This window comes from Schistocerca americana, chromosome 7, assembly GCF_021461395.2.
Source record: "Schistocerca americana isolate TAMUIC-IGC-003095 chromosome 7, iqSchAmer2.1, whole genome shotgun sequence".
NCBI lineage: Eukaryota > Metazoa > Arthropoda > Insecta > Orthoptera > Acrididae > Schistocerca > Schistocerca americana.
This window is the reverse complement of record NC_060125.1, coordinates 347,713,622-347,729,634: the sequence shown is the minus strand read 5'-3', so window position 1 is coordinate 347,729,634 and position 16,013 is coordinate 347,713,622. Positions and strand designations below refer to the sequence as shown.

The window sequence follows — 16,013 nt, the reverse complement described above, 5'->3', positions numbered from 1 at the left end:
TTGGGCAGATTGTATTCATGTACAATTTGGTGTATGGCCTTATAATAAGTACCAGATCTTTAACTGAACTGAAGAGTGCCATGTGTTTTAGTAGGAGTTTTCATATACGTAGTGTTGCGTCTTTATATTTTTAGGTGAAATGTTTCAGACATCGTGGAGATGACATAAACTTTTTAAAGATTTTCATAGCTTGTTTGGATGAGACATGTAGTGTTCAGTTCCCTTACTAAAATTCTACAGAGAACTAGTTCAGATAAATATCTATCTGCTACAGAGACAGCAAGTTGTTAAATTTCCTCAACTACGCAGAGCTTTGTCGTTTATTGTCTACATCCTTTGACCACCACCACCACCACCACCACCACCACTACCCCAACCCCAACCATACTTCCACCACCCAAAATATGGTGGTATCCTCATTGTCCATGACCAGTTGCAATTTCAACAACAATGGAAAAAATTTAAACATGATACTCTTCTTCTCTGTCACGGTTTCACATGTCGTGTTGATCCAAACTGTTGTTTTCTATTTATGTTTGTTACAGTTCCAAAATTGTTACCATTAGTTTTTCTTATTCCTACTGAAATCCAGAAGTCTTTCAGAGGGTATTTTAATTAAAATAGTAGTGTATATTTATACATGTTGATCATAGTTATGAAGAAATGTTCTGTATTTCAGCTAACAATCCATATACCTCGGGATTCTTTGCCTTCTGGTCTCGGAGGCACGCTGGACATTGATCATGGTGCATGGCTTCTACATTGTGTCAAATCCATGACAAACCGACATGGCAGTGACCTTTGCGATGTTGCAACAGAACCAAGCATCATGGCTGCCCTGCCTAATGGCTCTACAGGAGCACATGATTCGGTAAGATAAGTAATCCCTTCTGTCCTTTGTTCAGTGTGTAATGTACATATGCAGATGAACATAAATACTCTTGAGATACAGCTCTTTGTTTAGTGTAAAGATTGAAACTTCAGGATTAAAACAAGAAACTTAAAATGATGAAAGGTAACCAGTTGCATGAAACTGATTGATATGCAATACTTAGAAATATGTATCCTCACTGAAATAACTTTTTGCCATTAAAATTGCAACGCCTCTACATGGCTTGCAACAAATGTTGAACTGACATGAAGAGTGCTATGTATTTGGGTATGCAAATGATTAGCACTTCAGTGTAATCATAAAAAGTAGGTTGGAGTAACATAATTAACATACTGTAAATAAGCAGGTTTCTCATGTAGAAAGTAAGTTGAATGTATCTTGTTTGTGAGTACACTATGTTATGCTTCATGTATGGAGGATAAATGTCTACGGGCATGTGTTGGAATTCAACAGTGGCAGGATGGTGACATATCAGACCTGCAATTTATCTATGTCTACATCTATATGACTGCTCTCTGCAATTTACACCTAAGTGCATGGTAGAGGGTTCATAGAATCACTTTTGGACTGTATGTTGATCATTCCACTCTCGAATAGCACATGGGAAACATAAACACCTGTTCATTTCTCCTAATGTAGGTGTGAGTAGTTTTGATTCCATGACTGCCATGCAAATGTGGACCAATGGGTTCAGGAGAGCACTACTCAACAGTATGCAAGGTCTCGACAGCCTCACATGATTAGCACCCCAGAGAATAGACATATTATTCTCTCAGCTGTGCAATATTATACAGTAATGTCACTGTCCCCTGACCACAATCTATTGGTTATGAACTGTAGATTAAAACTGAAGAAACTGCAAAAAGGTGGGAATTTAAGGAGATGGAACCTGGATAAACTGACTAAACCAGAGGTTGTACAGAGTTTCAGGGAGAGCATAAGGGAACAATTGACAGGAATGGGGGAAAGAAATACAGTAGAAGAAGAATGGATAGCTCTGAGGGATGAAGTAGTGAAGGCGGCAGAGGATCAAGTAGGTAAAAAGTCAAGCGCGAGTAGAAACCCTTGGGTTACAGAAGGAATATAAAATTTAACTGATGAAAGGAGAAAATGTAAAAATGTAGTAAATGAAGCAGGCAAAAAGGAATACAAACGTCTCAAAAATGAGATCGACAGGAAGTGCAAAATGGCTAAGCAGGAATGGCTAGAGGACAAATGTAAGGATGTAGAGGCTTATCTCACTAGTGGTAAGATAGACACTCCTTACAGGAAAATTAAAAGAGACCTTTGGAGAAAGGAGAACCGCTTGCATGAATATCAAGAGCTTTGATGGAATCCCAGTTCTAAGCAAAGAAGGGAAAGCAGAAAGGTGGAAGGAGTATATGGAGGGTCTATACAAGGGCGATGTTCTTGAGGACAATATTATGGAAATGGAAGAGGATGTAGATGAAGATGAAATGGGAGATATGATATTGCGTGAAGAGTTTGACAGAGCACTGAAAGACCTGAGTTGAAACAAGGCCCCCGGAGTAGACAACATTCCATTAGAACTACTGACAGCCTTGGGAGAGCGTCCTGACAAAACTCTACCATCTGGTGAGATTGATGTATGAGACAGGCGAAATACCCTCAGACTTCAAGAAGAATATAATAATTCCAATCCCAAAGAAAGCAGGTGTTGACAGGTGTGAAAATTACCAAACTATCAGTTTAATAAGTCACAGCTGCAAAATACTAACACGAATTCTTTACAGACGAATGGAAAAACTAGTAGAAGCTGACCTTGGGGAAGATCAGTTTGGATTATGTAGAAAAGTTGGAACAGGTGAGGCAATACTGACCCTACGACTTATCTTAGAAGAAAGATTAAGGAAAGGCAAACCTACAATTTTGACATTTGTATACTTAGAGAAAGCTTTTGACAATGTTGATTGGAATACTCTCTTTCAAATTCTGAAGGAGTACAGAAATCAGCTGGCAGTTATAAAGAGTCGAGGGGTATGAAAGGGAAGCAGTGGTTAGGAAGGGAGTGAGACAAGGCTGTAGCCTATCCCCGATGTTATTCAATCTGTTTATTGGGCGAGCAATAAAGGAAACAAAAGAAAAGTTTGGAGAAGGTGTTAAAATCCATGGAGAAGAAATAAAAACTTTGAGGTTCGCTGATGACATTGTAATTCTGTCAGAGACAGCAAAGGACTTGGAAGAGTAGTTGACCGGAATGGACAGTGTCTTGAAAGGAGGGTATAAGATGAACATCAACAAAAGCAAAACGAAGATAATGGAATGTAGTCGAATTAAGTCGGGTGATGCTGAGGGAATTAGATTAGGGAATGAGACACTTAAAGTAGTAAAGGAGTTTTGCTATTTGGGGAGCAAAGTAACTGATGATGGTTGAAGTAGAGAGGATATAAAATGTAGACTGGCAATGGTAAGGAAAGCATTTCTGAAGAAGAAAAATTTGTTAACATCGAGTACAGATTTAAATGTCAGGAAGTCGTTTCTGAAAGTATTTGTATGGAGTGTAGCCATGTATGGAAGTGAAACATGGACGATAAATAGTTTGGACTAGAAGAGAATAGAAGCTTTTGAAATGTGGTGTTACAGAAGAATGCTGAAGGATAGATGGGTAGATCACATAACCAATGAGAAGGTATTGAATAGAATTGGGGAGAAGAGGAATTTGTGGCACATCTTGACAAGAAGATGGGACCCATTGGTAGGACATGTTCTGAGGTATCAAGGGATCACAAATTTAGCATTGGAGGGCAGTGTGGAGGGTAAAAATTGTAGAGGGAGACCAAGAGATGAATACACTAAGCAGATTCAGAAGGTTGTAGGCTGCAGTAGGTACTGGGAGATGAAGAAGCTCGCACAGGATAGAGTAGCATGGAGAGATGCATCAAACCAGTCTCAGGACTGAAGACCACAACAACAACATGTCACCGTATCTTGAGTAAGGAAACTAATTTGTTTGTAGCAAGCGGGTCTCCACACAGACAGTGTGATAACATCTGGTACATCACATTGAGTCAGAATGGTGACCATTGCCTTGGTGTCCCTCATGTGGGTGTGGCCAGTGACAACACTGGACACCAGAGTAGCAGGACATAATATTTTCAGACAAGTCTTAAATCTGCATACAGCATCACAGTGGGTGTACCTATAAGTATAATAGCAGTAGTAGTAGTAGTAGTAGTAGTAGTAGTAGTAATAGTAGTGATGATGATGATGATGATGATGATGATGATGGTGACACAACAACACCCAGTCATCTCGAGGCAGGAAAAATCCCTGACCTCGCTGGAAATCGAACCCCGGACCCTGTGCGGGGGAAGCGAAAATGCTACCGCAAGACCACAAGCTGCAGACAGCAGTAGTAGTAGTAGTAGTAATAAATGGTTTATTTGCTCATAGCAACTTTTACAGCCACCGACAGAGGCTCCAATGGGAATGAATGTTGCCAAATTGCATTTGTTGTCATCAAACGGGCCCAGAACCTGGTTTGATATTACAAGGTGCCATTGAACGTGTCTACGCGTAGACATATTCAGAGTACCAGGTAGAAGGACTGGTTGCACGCGTAAACACATTCATAGCACTCAGGGACAGATACAAAGGTGCGCGCGTTAACCCGTCCAGAGCAGTTAAAGTATTAAGTTTAACTGTAAACAACAATGCTTGTGAAAACTGATGAATTGTCCATTTTATTTCCTTGGTTATTAATGAGTGGAACTATAAAACAAATGATGTGTTGGGTCACATCTAATAAATTACTTATATATGTCGTCACATTAGCAACATGTTTTCAAATGGTTGTAGAGTATGTTGGATGTGGGTTGCAATTCAAAATATTATTTGCTCAGTCCCCTCCACAAGTCCTAGAAATTTGTAAGAGGAATTTCGGAGCACTCTGTATATATTTCTGATGCTGTGTACATAAAACAAAAACAGTTTTATTGCACTTTAGCTCTGCTTCCACCTCTATCATGGTACCTGAAAACATAGCAAACCATACAGAGTATCGAGGCTAACCAGGCATCATGAGGTGCTGCTCCTTCCAGTTACAAAACACAAAAATCATTCTTTCAGATGTGCAGGTCACAAATATGTAATTTGAGAAGAAACTACGGGGAAAAAACTAGTCTCACTTTCTCTTCAACACCACTCAAAAAATTCCATATTCTGAGAGTGAGGCACATGATGGAAGGCAAGAATTAAATGTGACATGGCATACTTACTGTAGCTGAGTGTCAGGTTATCAGTTGTTGTCAACATGGTAGAATGCAACACTTTAGCAGATGAAATTAATGTTTCAATACCCTTGCCTGTGACTCGGTGGGTGTTAACATAGATAAACATGTTAGTGAGGCACATGAAGTATGTGTCGAATGTTTCTCCAGCCATAGAAACAGAAGTGAAGAGATCCCCATCTGTTTAAAATTTAAGTATCAAAGCGGGCTCATTGGACAAAATATCAGAACTCATCCCCTCATCCCTTAAAAGAGCATACTGGTCTCTTTGGAGTGTTGTAGATAGTATAAAAATCATATCCGGTAATCATTTGACCCTCCAATTGTATAAGTCATGCAATAAGTCATGGGAGAGAGAGAGAGAGAGAGAAAGAGAGAGAGAGAGAGAGAGAGAGAGAGAGAATGAGGCATGCGTCAGTTTGTTGAGCTGAATCAGCAGAGTAAAATGGGTTGACATGGAGGTGTGATTGAATGTGAGAAAGGATTTATTGTGTTTGGATGTGTTGATGATTACTCTATGAATGAAGTTGCAGAATTTTGTGTTGTATCAACATGGACTGTCCAACAGGTCTACAAGGAATAATGTATCACTTGCAGCCATTAAGCTGCCTTAAAAACAGGGGCCGTAAAAAAGATACTAATTGGCAGAGTTTGTTGATGAATGCCACACCACGTTGGCGACTGACAGGAAATGTTGCTGCTAGTGAATGCAGGTCTAACTCAACCAGATTATGAGAAAAGATTGTGAAGAGAACTGCAGGCAATGAACATTTAGAGTTGGGTACATTACAAAAGTCCTTTGTTTGCAGCAGCACATAAACCTGGAAGACCTCAGTTTGTCAAACAACTCAAAAAATAGGCTCTAGCTGAGATGAAGCATTTAGTTTAGTCTGATGAGTCTTAATTCTGCCTATTGTTCAATTGATGCAAGGTTTATTTCAACATTCGTGGTGACCAAGTTTTCCCTTTTCATCTGTACTTTCATGATTAGTGTGCTGTGGACATTTTCATCTTCCAAGATGATGACAGTCATGTTAACAGGGCTGTACACATATGTTCCTGGTATGATGAACATTCAGGCACTCTTCTGTTGCACCTGAACTAGAGTTTTAAGTAATCCAGTCTTAGTCCAGTAGAAAATTTTGCAGGCTATTTGTGAAACACAGTAATTAATATCCCCAAAATTTGGTAACTTTATGGGATCTAATCATTGATAAGTGGCTTCAGATGAATATAGCATACCTGAAGAAACTTGTGGACATCATTTCTTACTGAACTTTGTTTATTATCAAGGCTAAAGGTGATGTTTCACAGTATTAGCATTATGTCTCACAGTGATCTAATTTTTGGTCATGTGTGTTATTTGCAGTATTGTATTCATGTGGTTTGATGGCTCAGTGCATAAGTGTTCCACCACCAATTTAGAGATCTGACACTGTACTTACAGTCATGTACAGGATTATTTTCTGTTACTTATTGCTTTTTGTACCCCTGGCAGCGACTTGCTGATGTGAAAAGATGCCACGTCACAGTGCGGTTTGGAGTCAGTTCAAATTTTCAAATTTTGGAAGAAGACAGGGACAAACAACCTCTAATAGGGCCATGCCCAGTTCATCAATATAGTGTTCAAATGAACTTTTGTTTTGTGGACAGCTTGTGGAAAGCCCAGCTGGAAATGACTGCAGGAAAAAGCAGAATGGCATTAACTGCAATTAACATAATACTTTATTACTAAACACAGAGATACAAAGAAATGCTTGCCCACGATACAGCTGTTGACAATGAACTATGAAGTCCTCTACTTGTTTTACGTTTAGGTCATTTGGCTGAAATTGTTGCACATCAAAGCTCACCTTCAATACATTGTCAATATTCTCGATGTTTGATGTTCTATCATGCTGTGGAGTGATGTGAGTATTGTCATCAGTCTGAGCATCCCCTACAGCAGCTTTGCTGGTTGTATCTCATAAATTCCAGGTGGGTTTGAGGCAATACGCTCAAATGATGATCGGTCCCCACATAGTAAAATATAAAAAGTGTGGTCTTCCAATTTTATTACCCAATGTAGGCCGCTGTGATAGCTGCAGTGCTGGTCTGACCATATCATCCCATAATGTGACATTCTTGCAGTCTGCTAAAGCCTTTCACAAGAAATTTTTTGGTGAGCCATGGGGCTGGGTGTGGCAGTACTGTAAGTTGTGAAATGTGTTGTTTCACTCTCGGGACTAGAGCTGGTAGCTCTGCAGTTGTGAGCGGTTGTACCAGGGAGATAAAATCTGCCAGTAGATTGAGTGGCTCTCCACATAAAATCCCTGCGAACAAGGTACAGAAGTCTTGTTTGAATATGGAATGCACGCTTAAAGGAACCCAGGGTAAGAACTCTGTCCACTGGCCCCCATGACACATAAGTGTTGCTTTGAGTTTTCAGTGCCAGCGATTCGCCAAACTATTGCTCTGTGGATGTTGAGTGTGGTGTTGTAATGCTGGATGTAGCAAAGGTTATAAATTCAGAGGATAGTGAAGACTCAAATTGGTGGCCTCGCAGTGGGTCAAACTGTTCACTGTACTCTACAGGTCTAGATATGTTGTAAGTCATGCAGTGTAATATGTCTAGACACTGTTCATGTGTGCCATCCACTGACATCACAATGGGTTCCTTCTCGTTCACACTGGATATATGGAGATGGTGATGCCATTCCTGCTTTAAAGGCCCCAAGTAAGAATGTGCTGCCTCCATTTCACTTCCTAGTGCAACTATTTCTGTGTGCAATTAAAAATTTTGTAGAGTGGCTTGAGCTTCTCCTTTTTCACTTCTTCAGAACTTGTCATCACCTTTTGTATTTCCAATTCTAAGGGCTGATGATTATCGAGCAATTGAAGGCAGGTGTCATGCATAGAAATTGAGGGAAGTGCTCTCGGAATAGTCTCCTACAGAACTGCTTGTGGATGTAGTGGCAAACTGCCAGAGACACTGCTGGTTTGCTTGAGGATACCTTGCTATAGGTCCATGGAGAGATGAAATTGAAGGAGAAAATCCATGCCCAGGACCAGTTCTCAAACTTCTGTGAGCAGAAACTGCCATGAAAATTTCTTGTGCAGACTGAGGTCCTTGGTACATGTGACAACTCTGAAAATTTTGATATGAGTATCATTTGTGCCACAAGTTAATACAGCCCTACAAATAAAATGACTTAATTTCAGAGACTTTACTGGTCTCATACAGATAGGATTTTATGTATACAGACTGAAGCAGCAATCAAAAATTTGTACCAAGGCCGGGAATCGAACCTGGGTCTCCTGCTTACTCGATAGGTGCATTAGCCATTAATTCACTTTGGCACAGCAATTCACACAACTGCACAGATTATCCTGGCGTGCTTCCCTCCTTGATCCAAGTTCCCATTGCCACTCCAGTCTACTTTAAATTCCCCCTTACACACGAACAGAATCGCCGAGGCTCTCCATGTTCTGGAATAGCACTCAGCATCGAATGTAAATCAGAGATCTGGCCTGAAACTCAGGCGCAGGTACTTATACAAATGACATGACACAATTTTAGAGACTTTACTGGTATCATACAGATATGCTTTTATGTATACAGTCTGAAATGGTGATTGAAAATTTGTACCAAGGCTGGGAACTGAACCCGAATCTCCTGCTTGCGGCAATGAGAACTTGGATTGTGGAGGGAGGCATTATAGGGTAATACGTGCAGTTATGTGACCCACTGTGCCACAGTGGCTTAGTGGCTAACACACCTGCCTGGGTAGCAGGAGACCCAGGTTTGATTTCCAGCCTTGGTACAAATTTTGTCTGTGCTTCAGTCTACGTGAAATACAGTCCTAGTCACATCGGATCGCCTTTGTGAGGAATGTTCTTGTCTGCCATGTGCTTGGCTGTTGTGGCTGGCCAAAGGTCACTGCCCTCATATTGGGCGATAGTGACACCACTTGTGTAAGGTACGTAATTGCTTGGGTTCCATTGACTGCTAGTCACGCACTGGCAGGAGACATTGTTGTCTGTCACATCTGTGTATTACATTGCTGTAGAATAGCAAAAAGTGCGTCAGCCAGACTAATTTTCTTTCCACCATTTTGCTTTCATGTCAGATTATTGCCAGCTGTATCTGAGGCAGTAGTCTGATGAGCCATAGCATGCTGTCTGGCATGAGAGTCAAGTTGGTCAATGCTGGTATGGTGTCCTGTTGCCCAAACTTTCCTTGTAAATTGTGTGTCACAAGTGTTACTCTGCTGTATTGGCAAATCACTGCAGTAATGCTGCTTCCTTGGTGTTGAATTTGCCATCAGCCAGAGATGCTTGTATGATGTTGCTGATGATACGGAGATGCTCCCATATGTTGATCAGTAAGTCCATAAACTTAGAAGTATCATTGAAGATGCCATGGGTGTGATGTATGAAGTTGATGATCGTGAACCATGTTGCTGGATGTTCAGGTTGGAAGGGTAGTAGTTATGGGTGAACACTTGGTTGTATATATGCTCCATAGAAATTTTGTTGTGGATGTACAGGGATGTGTGATTTGAGAGCAACAGTGGACAGGACCACTGGGACCACGTGTGCCATGGATGGCAACCAGAGAGTCATCTCACATGGCCCAGCAGGCTTGGTCCCACATGATAGGCACAAGAAAAGACTGTTAAAAAGTTTGTTAGAGTGTCTTTTTGTTGTGCATAACTGCGACTCAGCATCTCTGCTATATGGTGATTGGTAATCTATCCTTTTCATAATATTGCATTATTACATCCTGGATTTTCTGGTGTTTGAACTGTAAGAAATATATCATACAAATTACAGTGAAATCAAATGACACTCAAAAGCCAAGATCACATTGTCTGTATATTTTAAGATAAAACTGCGATGGTTTGAAGCAGAAAGGCAATTAAGGTACTGCACTTTGTCATTGCCCTGTGTGATTTAATACAACACCTAGATAAATCCAATTGTTCATGATCAAACTAATCAATTAGGGCTGTATCTGCATGCAGATAACCATTTCACATAGTCTGCAGGACAAAATTTAAAAATATAATTCCATGTGGGTACAGTACATTGCTTGTGTGTTTATTTCATCATGTATGTGCATTTCACATTGACTTTTACATATTCTTGAATCTTGTCATTATTTTTGTGGCAATTATTAATGAAGGGCAGAGTGTGTATGTAGGTGGGGGGATTTACACGTGCACAGGTGCAAGGGGGTGGAGCAGGGGAGGAGGATCCTCCAGATCTTACCTAGTTGTTTCAAGATTTTTCATAATTTCATATTTAGTTTAATATGGGCAATTTTGTAAATACTGTTAGGTAATTGGATTTTCAGATTCTATTTTTTAAGTGGCTGTATTAGCTGTGTAAATGTTTTAATGATGTATGAACCATACTTCAAAGAGGTTTTAAATGGCAACTTAACTGCATACTGCACCCACTACAGTGACTTACTTTAGTTGCACATTGACAGAAATTAGAATCCTTGAGGCAAATACTATATTCATTGCTTCAGCAACCACCTGCTGACCTTAAGCAAGCTGAATTATGTCAGCCATAAGGGTCTGTTCTGAAATTGTGACAACAGTATGCATTTTCTGTAACAGGTAAAGGGAAAGGATTGTTCTTGGCAGTTACGTCAGAAAGAAATGGCATGAGTGAGGACTGTCATTCTCCTCCTAGCTGCTATTATGGCTGCTGTGTGGTAAAATGTGTAGTTACATCACTGAACTGTATTATTGTTATCCAATTTTCAACACAAATTCAAATAGTGTGCATTTCCATTCTCAATAGGTTGAGCTGACATCTGGGATTACTGAAGCTGTGGTAAAAGCGGGCGGAGGTAACTCGCCAGTTTCTGGGCCAGAGGAAGAGGAAGAGGAGTTGGATATAACTTCTGGAAGAGGGCTCGACAATGGTGATGCATGGCAGCACTCCAGTAGTGGTGGTGAGTAATTTTTGAGCACTTCAACTCTCCGACTGTGACCAAACTCACTAGCAACAGCGTGAGGTTATGAAACTACAGTGGCTTACAATACTTGTTAGTGATTCGTGTTGTTACACCAGTAGTTTTAGGAAGTTTTAAAATAATTCTTTCATCAGAAGCATGCAAAAGATGGCAAACAGTAAGAAAGAATATGAATGTAAAATACTGCATTGTATGAAAACACCTTATAAACCCTGAATTAGGAAGCAAAAAGTTTGAAAGAATGTTGTTGGAGGTAAGAAAGAACTAAAAGGTTTATAATACAATGTCATCCAAAATTCATCATTCTGTCATCTGAAAGTAGTATGAAAACTTCCTTTTTATGAAGAATGTCTCTTCGATAGACAGTGGGTGTTGACTGAGTGATTTCAATCACTGGTTAACAATACAGTAACATTATTGCCCTAAGAAATGTATATCTACAGAAAACTTATGGTTGGTGTTTGCTGAAATATACTTGTGTCTGCAGGCTTGATTTCTTAGTGATGCTGTGAAGGCTTCTTGAATGGCAGTGGACCAATAACTTTTATATTGCATAAGCAGAATGAAAGCAGAAAACATTGGGAAGGAATATTCTGTAGCGAAAGCAGTTGAATGGACAAGGTCACATCCATACTACTAGGAAACATCATTTTGCTACTTCAGTTGCTTCAAAAACTGATTAAGTAAACTTTAAAGTAAGTTAAAGATTCATCTTTTGCTTGCAAGTTTACTTCATCGATACTATGTCGGACACTCTTATCCAGGAAAATGGGGTGCCTCAGGGCTCTCTCCTGACTGTAGTGATGCGACAGAAGTGTGATAACAGAAGCAGAAGCTGGAAACAGATGTCAAAAGCCTATTTTAGCTGAAATGGATCCAGAAGCAGAAGTGTATACATTAAGAAAAAAGTAACAATTCTTTATCAAACACAATTTTTTAATTACATTAATACTCAAAATTTATCAATGGCCATTTATACTTAACAAAACGCAATTTTGCCACTTTTTCACTCTGCAGTCTCTTTCAGTGTTCTTCATCTGTGAGGCCAGCACCTCTGAATAACTGTTCACTGGCTACGCTAGTGGGAGGAGCAGACAAATACTGGTGAGCTAGTGGTAATAGATAGTGGCACTTGTGTCCATTTGGTTTCCACCTCAATAGCAGATCATCTTTTAGAGGTAGTCTCTTTTCCTTTTTGTGGTCCTGTAGGTTTGACTGTAGTATCAAAAGCAGATAGTCGTTTTCGTTAGTTGTCATCAGGTCTTGCTGGTATTCATTCATATTTAACAAGAATTCTAACATTTGTAATGATGTTTCTAATTGAGATTCTGTGGTTAAATCGCAATTTTTTTGGATTTCTGGCTTTCATCATCATCAAATTAAGTATTTGGAACTCGACTTGCTCTGTGATGATGCCACTGAAAAATTTTGACCTGTATTGCAGATTTTAAAATTTCACAAATGTGTACTTATTGTTTTTGGTGAGTTCTCCAAATCTCATGCCTGATTCAGTTCATGTAATTTTCTTGTAAAATTTTGGAATCATTCTAAAGTATCAATTTTTGTTTCTTCTTGCTGTAAAGTGGTCACAAGAACTTGAATTGGCAGTATGACTGATGAAATGCTCGCTTGAGAACTGCTTAACTTTCCAGTAAGTTCATCAAAAGGTTTCACTGCTTCTACAAATTTTTGAACATTTATCCAGTCTTCAGTGCAAATCACTGTGTTGGGTTTGAATTTAAGTACAGAATTATGAATCCTTGAGCTTTGAAAATCTTTCCATAATACAGAACATGTTATTCCAGCTGGAAATAGAAGAAATTAAATTAACAGATAGGATTTTTGTAAAAACAAAATACTCAATACTTACACTAAAGATATACCATAAAATTAAATTCATTTATGTATATTTAACAATTTTTACCATATTGGGCAATGCTGAATGGCAGATAAAGCAGGTTCCCATTGAATCTAGCTTGGTTGGTGTTACCAAGGAATGATTTAAATGGATGCCTCCCCCCCCCCCCCCCCCCTTTTTCCCAGTAAGTTATAGGAGCCACTCCTGTGATTCCACAGCAGCTCGAATACAAAATTGTATCTGATGTATTGCAAAATCCACATCATCAAAGCCAGACAACTGCAATGCCTTAATGATGTTACATCCATGAATATGAACATTACAAAGCACTGCTTGGTGATTTATGCCCCATTCTTGGAATATCATTTCAAATTTTGTTGATGTTATGTCATCTGTATGACACCCAGTCATAACTTCACATTTCAAAATTATAGACATCTTGTGAAAATCCTTTGAAATACCACAAGAAGTCAAACTACGTAATGAAGTTCCAGAATGTAGATGAGACCATATGTCAGTTGTGAAACATAATTTTTTCAAATTCTTCAAGTATTTTTGTTTTTTATTTTTCTTCCCAGCTTAATGTACAAGTTATCACACAAACATGAAGCAAAAAAAATCATGACCTTTCATCTTATACTTTGGGAGAACAGCATTCACTACTCTGTGCAAGCCAGAACCCTTGACAAAATTAAATGATAAGTTCTGGATGACAATCATTTCAGCAATTATTCAATCCATTTTTTGAGACTTTCGGTGTGAGGAATCCCAACAATCAATTACTTGCAGATTCTGTTGCAATGTAAATTGTTGTTTAGCATATTTGGTTAGAGTAAAATAAATCTATAATGACAACACAATAAAAATAGTACAACACCCCAAGAAATTAAATACATAACAAGCAATGCAAAAATAAAATTCCAAGTTGTTAAGTAAGGCATGCAAATAATTCGCAGCATGCTCAGCTAAAGCAACAGTTGTAAAAGAAGTGTTTCTGAACCAGTTTATAAGTCATGCTGCAGTTTCTCAGTAGGATATTAATTTATTAATAGTGGATTTTATTCTTCATTCTCTGTACTAGGTTTTGGTAACTTCTTTGCCATCATTAGTGTTTACTTTAGAACTGATGATGGTGAAGAAGTTGCTGACACTTGATATGCTTTACGGAGAATGAAATGCAATAAATAAATTGTCATTCTAATTAGTATATGCAACGTGATTGGTATTGGTTCTAATCATAAACAGTTACGTGAGTACCATCACTCTTCTATAGGTAGTTGGAAGATAAAATTCTTAGAAACATTTTTCGACTACAGTATTTTATAAATATTGACTATCCTTTTGTTTCCTTGCCTCCACCGATAGCTTCATATAACTTCCCAAACTGCAAATTTCTCAACATGTCATGATGTCAGATGACACTTCCATGTGGTGGTCATGCACCTTTTTTTGCAAATTTACTTTGTCACAGATTTTGCATTTGGCAGTCAAATCATCAACCTCAGTGAAATAGTTCCAAATAAGCTTATTTTTGCTTTCATTATTGCACTCTTAGATAATGTTACACTACAAAAGCATTTAATAAAAAACACTGTACAATATAGTGATACTATACAACAACACAAAGTAATTGACGAGTGAGAAAACACTACACTTTGATGACGATGAACGGAGACAGTATATAATAATCCAATAAACGCAACAATTGTTATGGGCACGTATCAGCTTGCTACAGACTCCACCCAATGAACTCCCATGTGCATAGCAGCCACATCAACAATCTCACCATTGCTGAATTTTTCGATAAACTTTCAATATAAAGATGTGAAAGCGGATGTGAAAAAATGTGCACAAATTCCGCATTTGCGGAAGCAGAAACAAAGGTCTGTCGCATCACTAGTCCTGAGTTTTGCCCTCTTTGCTATAACATTAACCCTATTATAGCCTGCCTCCCGCCTGGCATCTCTGGTTCCCTTTTTGTTGACAGATTTGCTATCTATTGCAGTTCTCCACAGACATGTCTCCTTGAGCAGAGTCTTCAGCAATGTCCCAATCATCTTTATTTGTGAAACATTGACAGTGGCTGTTGCTTTTCAACTGACAAAACTGATTGTATGAATTTCTGGTGGCACTATGGCTTCCTTCCACTATCTTTACATCATAGGCCTGTTGCTCTTCCATTTGTTGAAACTACAGAATTCATGGGGCTCATGCTTGATAGAAAACTATCTTTGTCCTCCCAAGAGTCTTACCTGACCATCTATTGTACCCAGTCCCTCAGTGTCCTACATATCTGAAGTGGTGCTTCCTGAGGAGCAGATCAGACCACCCTCCTCTGTTTGTACTGATCCCTTGTCCATTTGAAATTAGATTATGGGTATTTCATTTATGCATCTGCATGTCCGTCCACCTTATGCAGTCTTAATGCAATCCACCATCATGGAATCTATTTGGTCACTGGAGCCTTTTACACTAGTCTGAATGAAAGTCTCTATGCAGAAGCTGCCAAACTACCGCTGTCAGACCGACAGCATCTCCTCAGCGGGTACGCATGCCATTTTTCTGCCTTGCCCAGCCACCCATCCTATGCTTCCTCCTTCGATGACTTCCTTGATTGGCATTATGGGGGACATCCTTCTTTGCTACCTCCCAGAGTTCACTTCCGGCTATTGCTGTGGCAGCTTAACTTCATGCTACCCTACCACATTCCCAGTGGGTATGACCCCTCCACCACCTTGGCTTCATGCGGAGACCCATGTTCATCTTGGACTTCATTCACTTCATAAGGAAACTACTCTGTATTCGATCTATTGCTGTAAGTTTCTTGACCTTCACACAGAACTTGGTGATAGTACCTCAAAGACTGACGGTGTCAGGTGTGCCTTTGTCATTGGCACCAATGATTTTCAGTGTAAGCTTCCAGAACACTGCTCAATATTTAAAGCAGAGCTCATCATCCTCTGTCGGACCATGCAGTACATCTGGTGAAATAGGCTTTTTAATTGTGTCATGTGCTCTAATTCTCTCAATTTCCTTCAGAAC

The 16,013-nt window shown here is 39.3% G+C and overlaps 1 protein-coding gene across 2 annotated transcripts in view; it reads left to right on the top strand.

Annotated features, from left to right (window-relative positions):
• LOC124622283 (tyrosine-protein phosphatase non-receptor type 9) overlaps positions 1-16,013 on the top strand; it is a 774,832-nt gene that overhangs the window by 716,178 nt on the left and 42,641 nt on the right. For both annotated transcript variants that reach the window (XM_047147950.1, XM_047147951.1), the window contains exons 6-7: positions 680-871; positions 10,939-11,092. In XM_047147950.1, the coding sequence (XP_047003906.1) occupies positions 680-871; positions 10,939-11,092 (346 nt within the window). The remainder of the gene's footprint in view (positions 1-679; positions 872-10,938; positions 11,093-16,013) is intronic.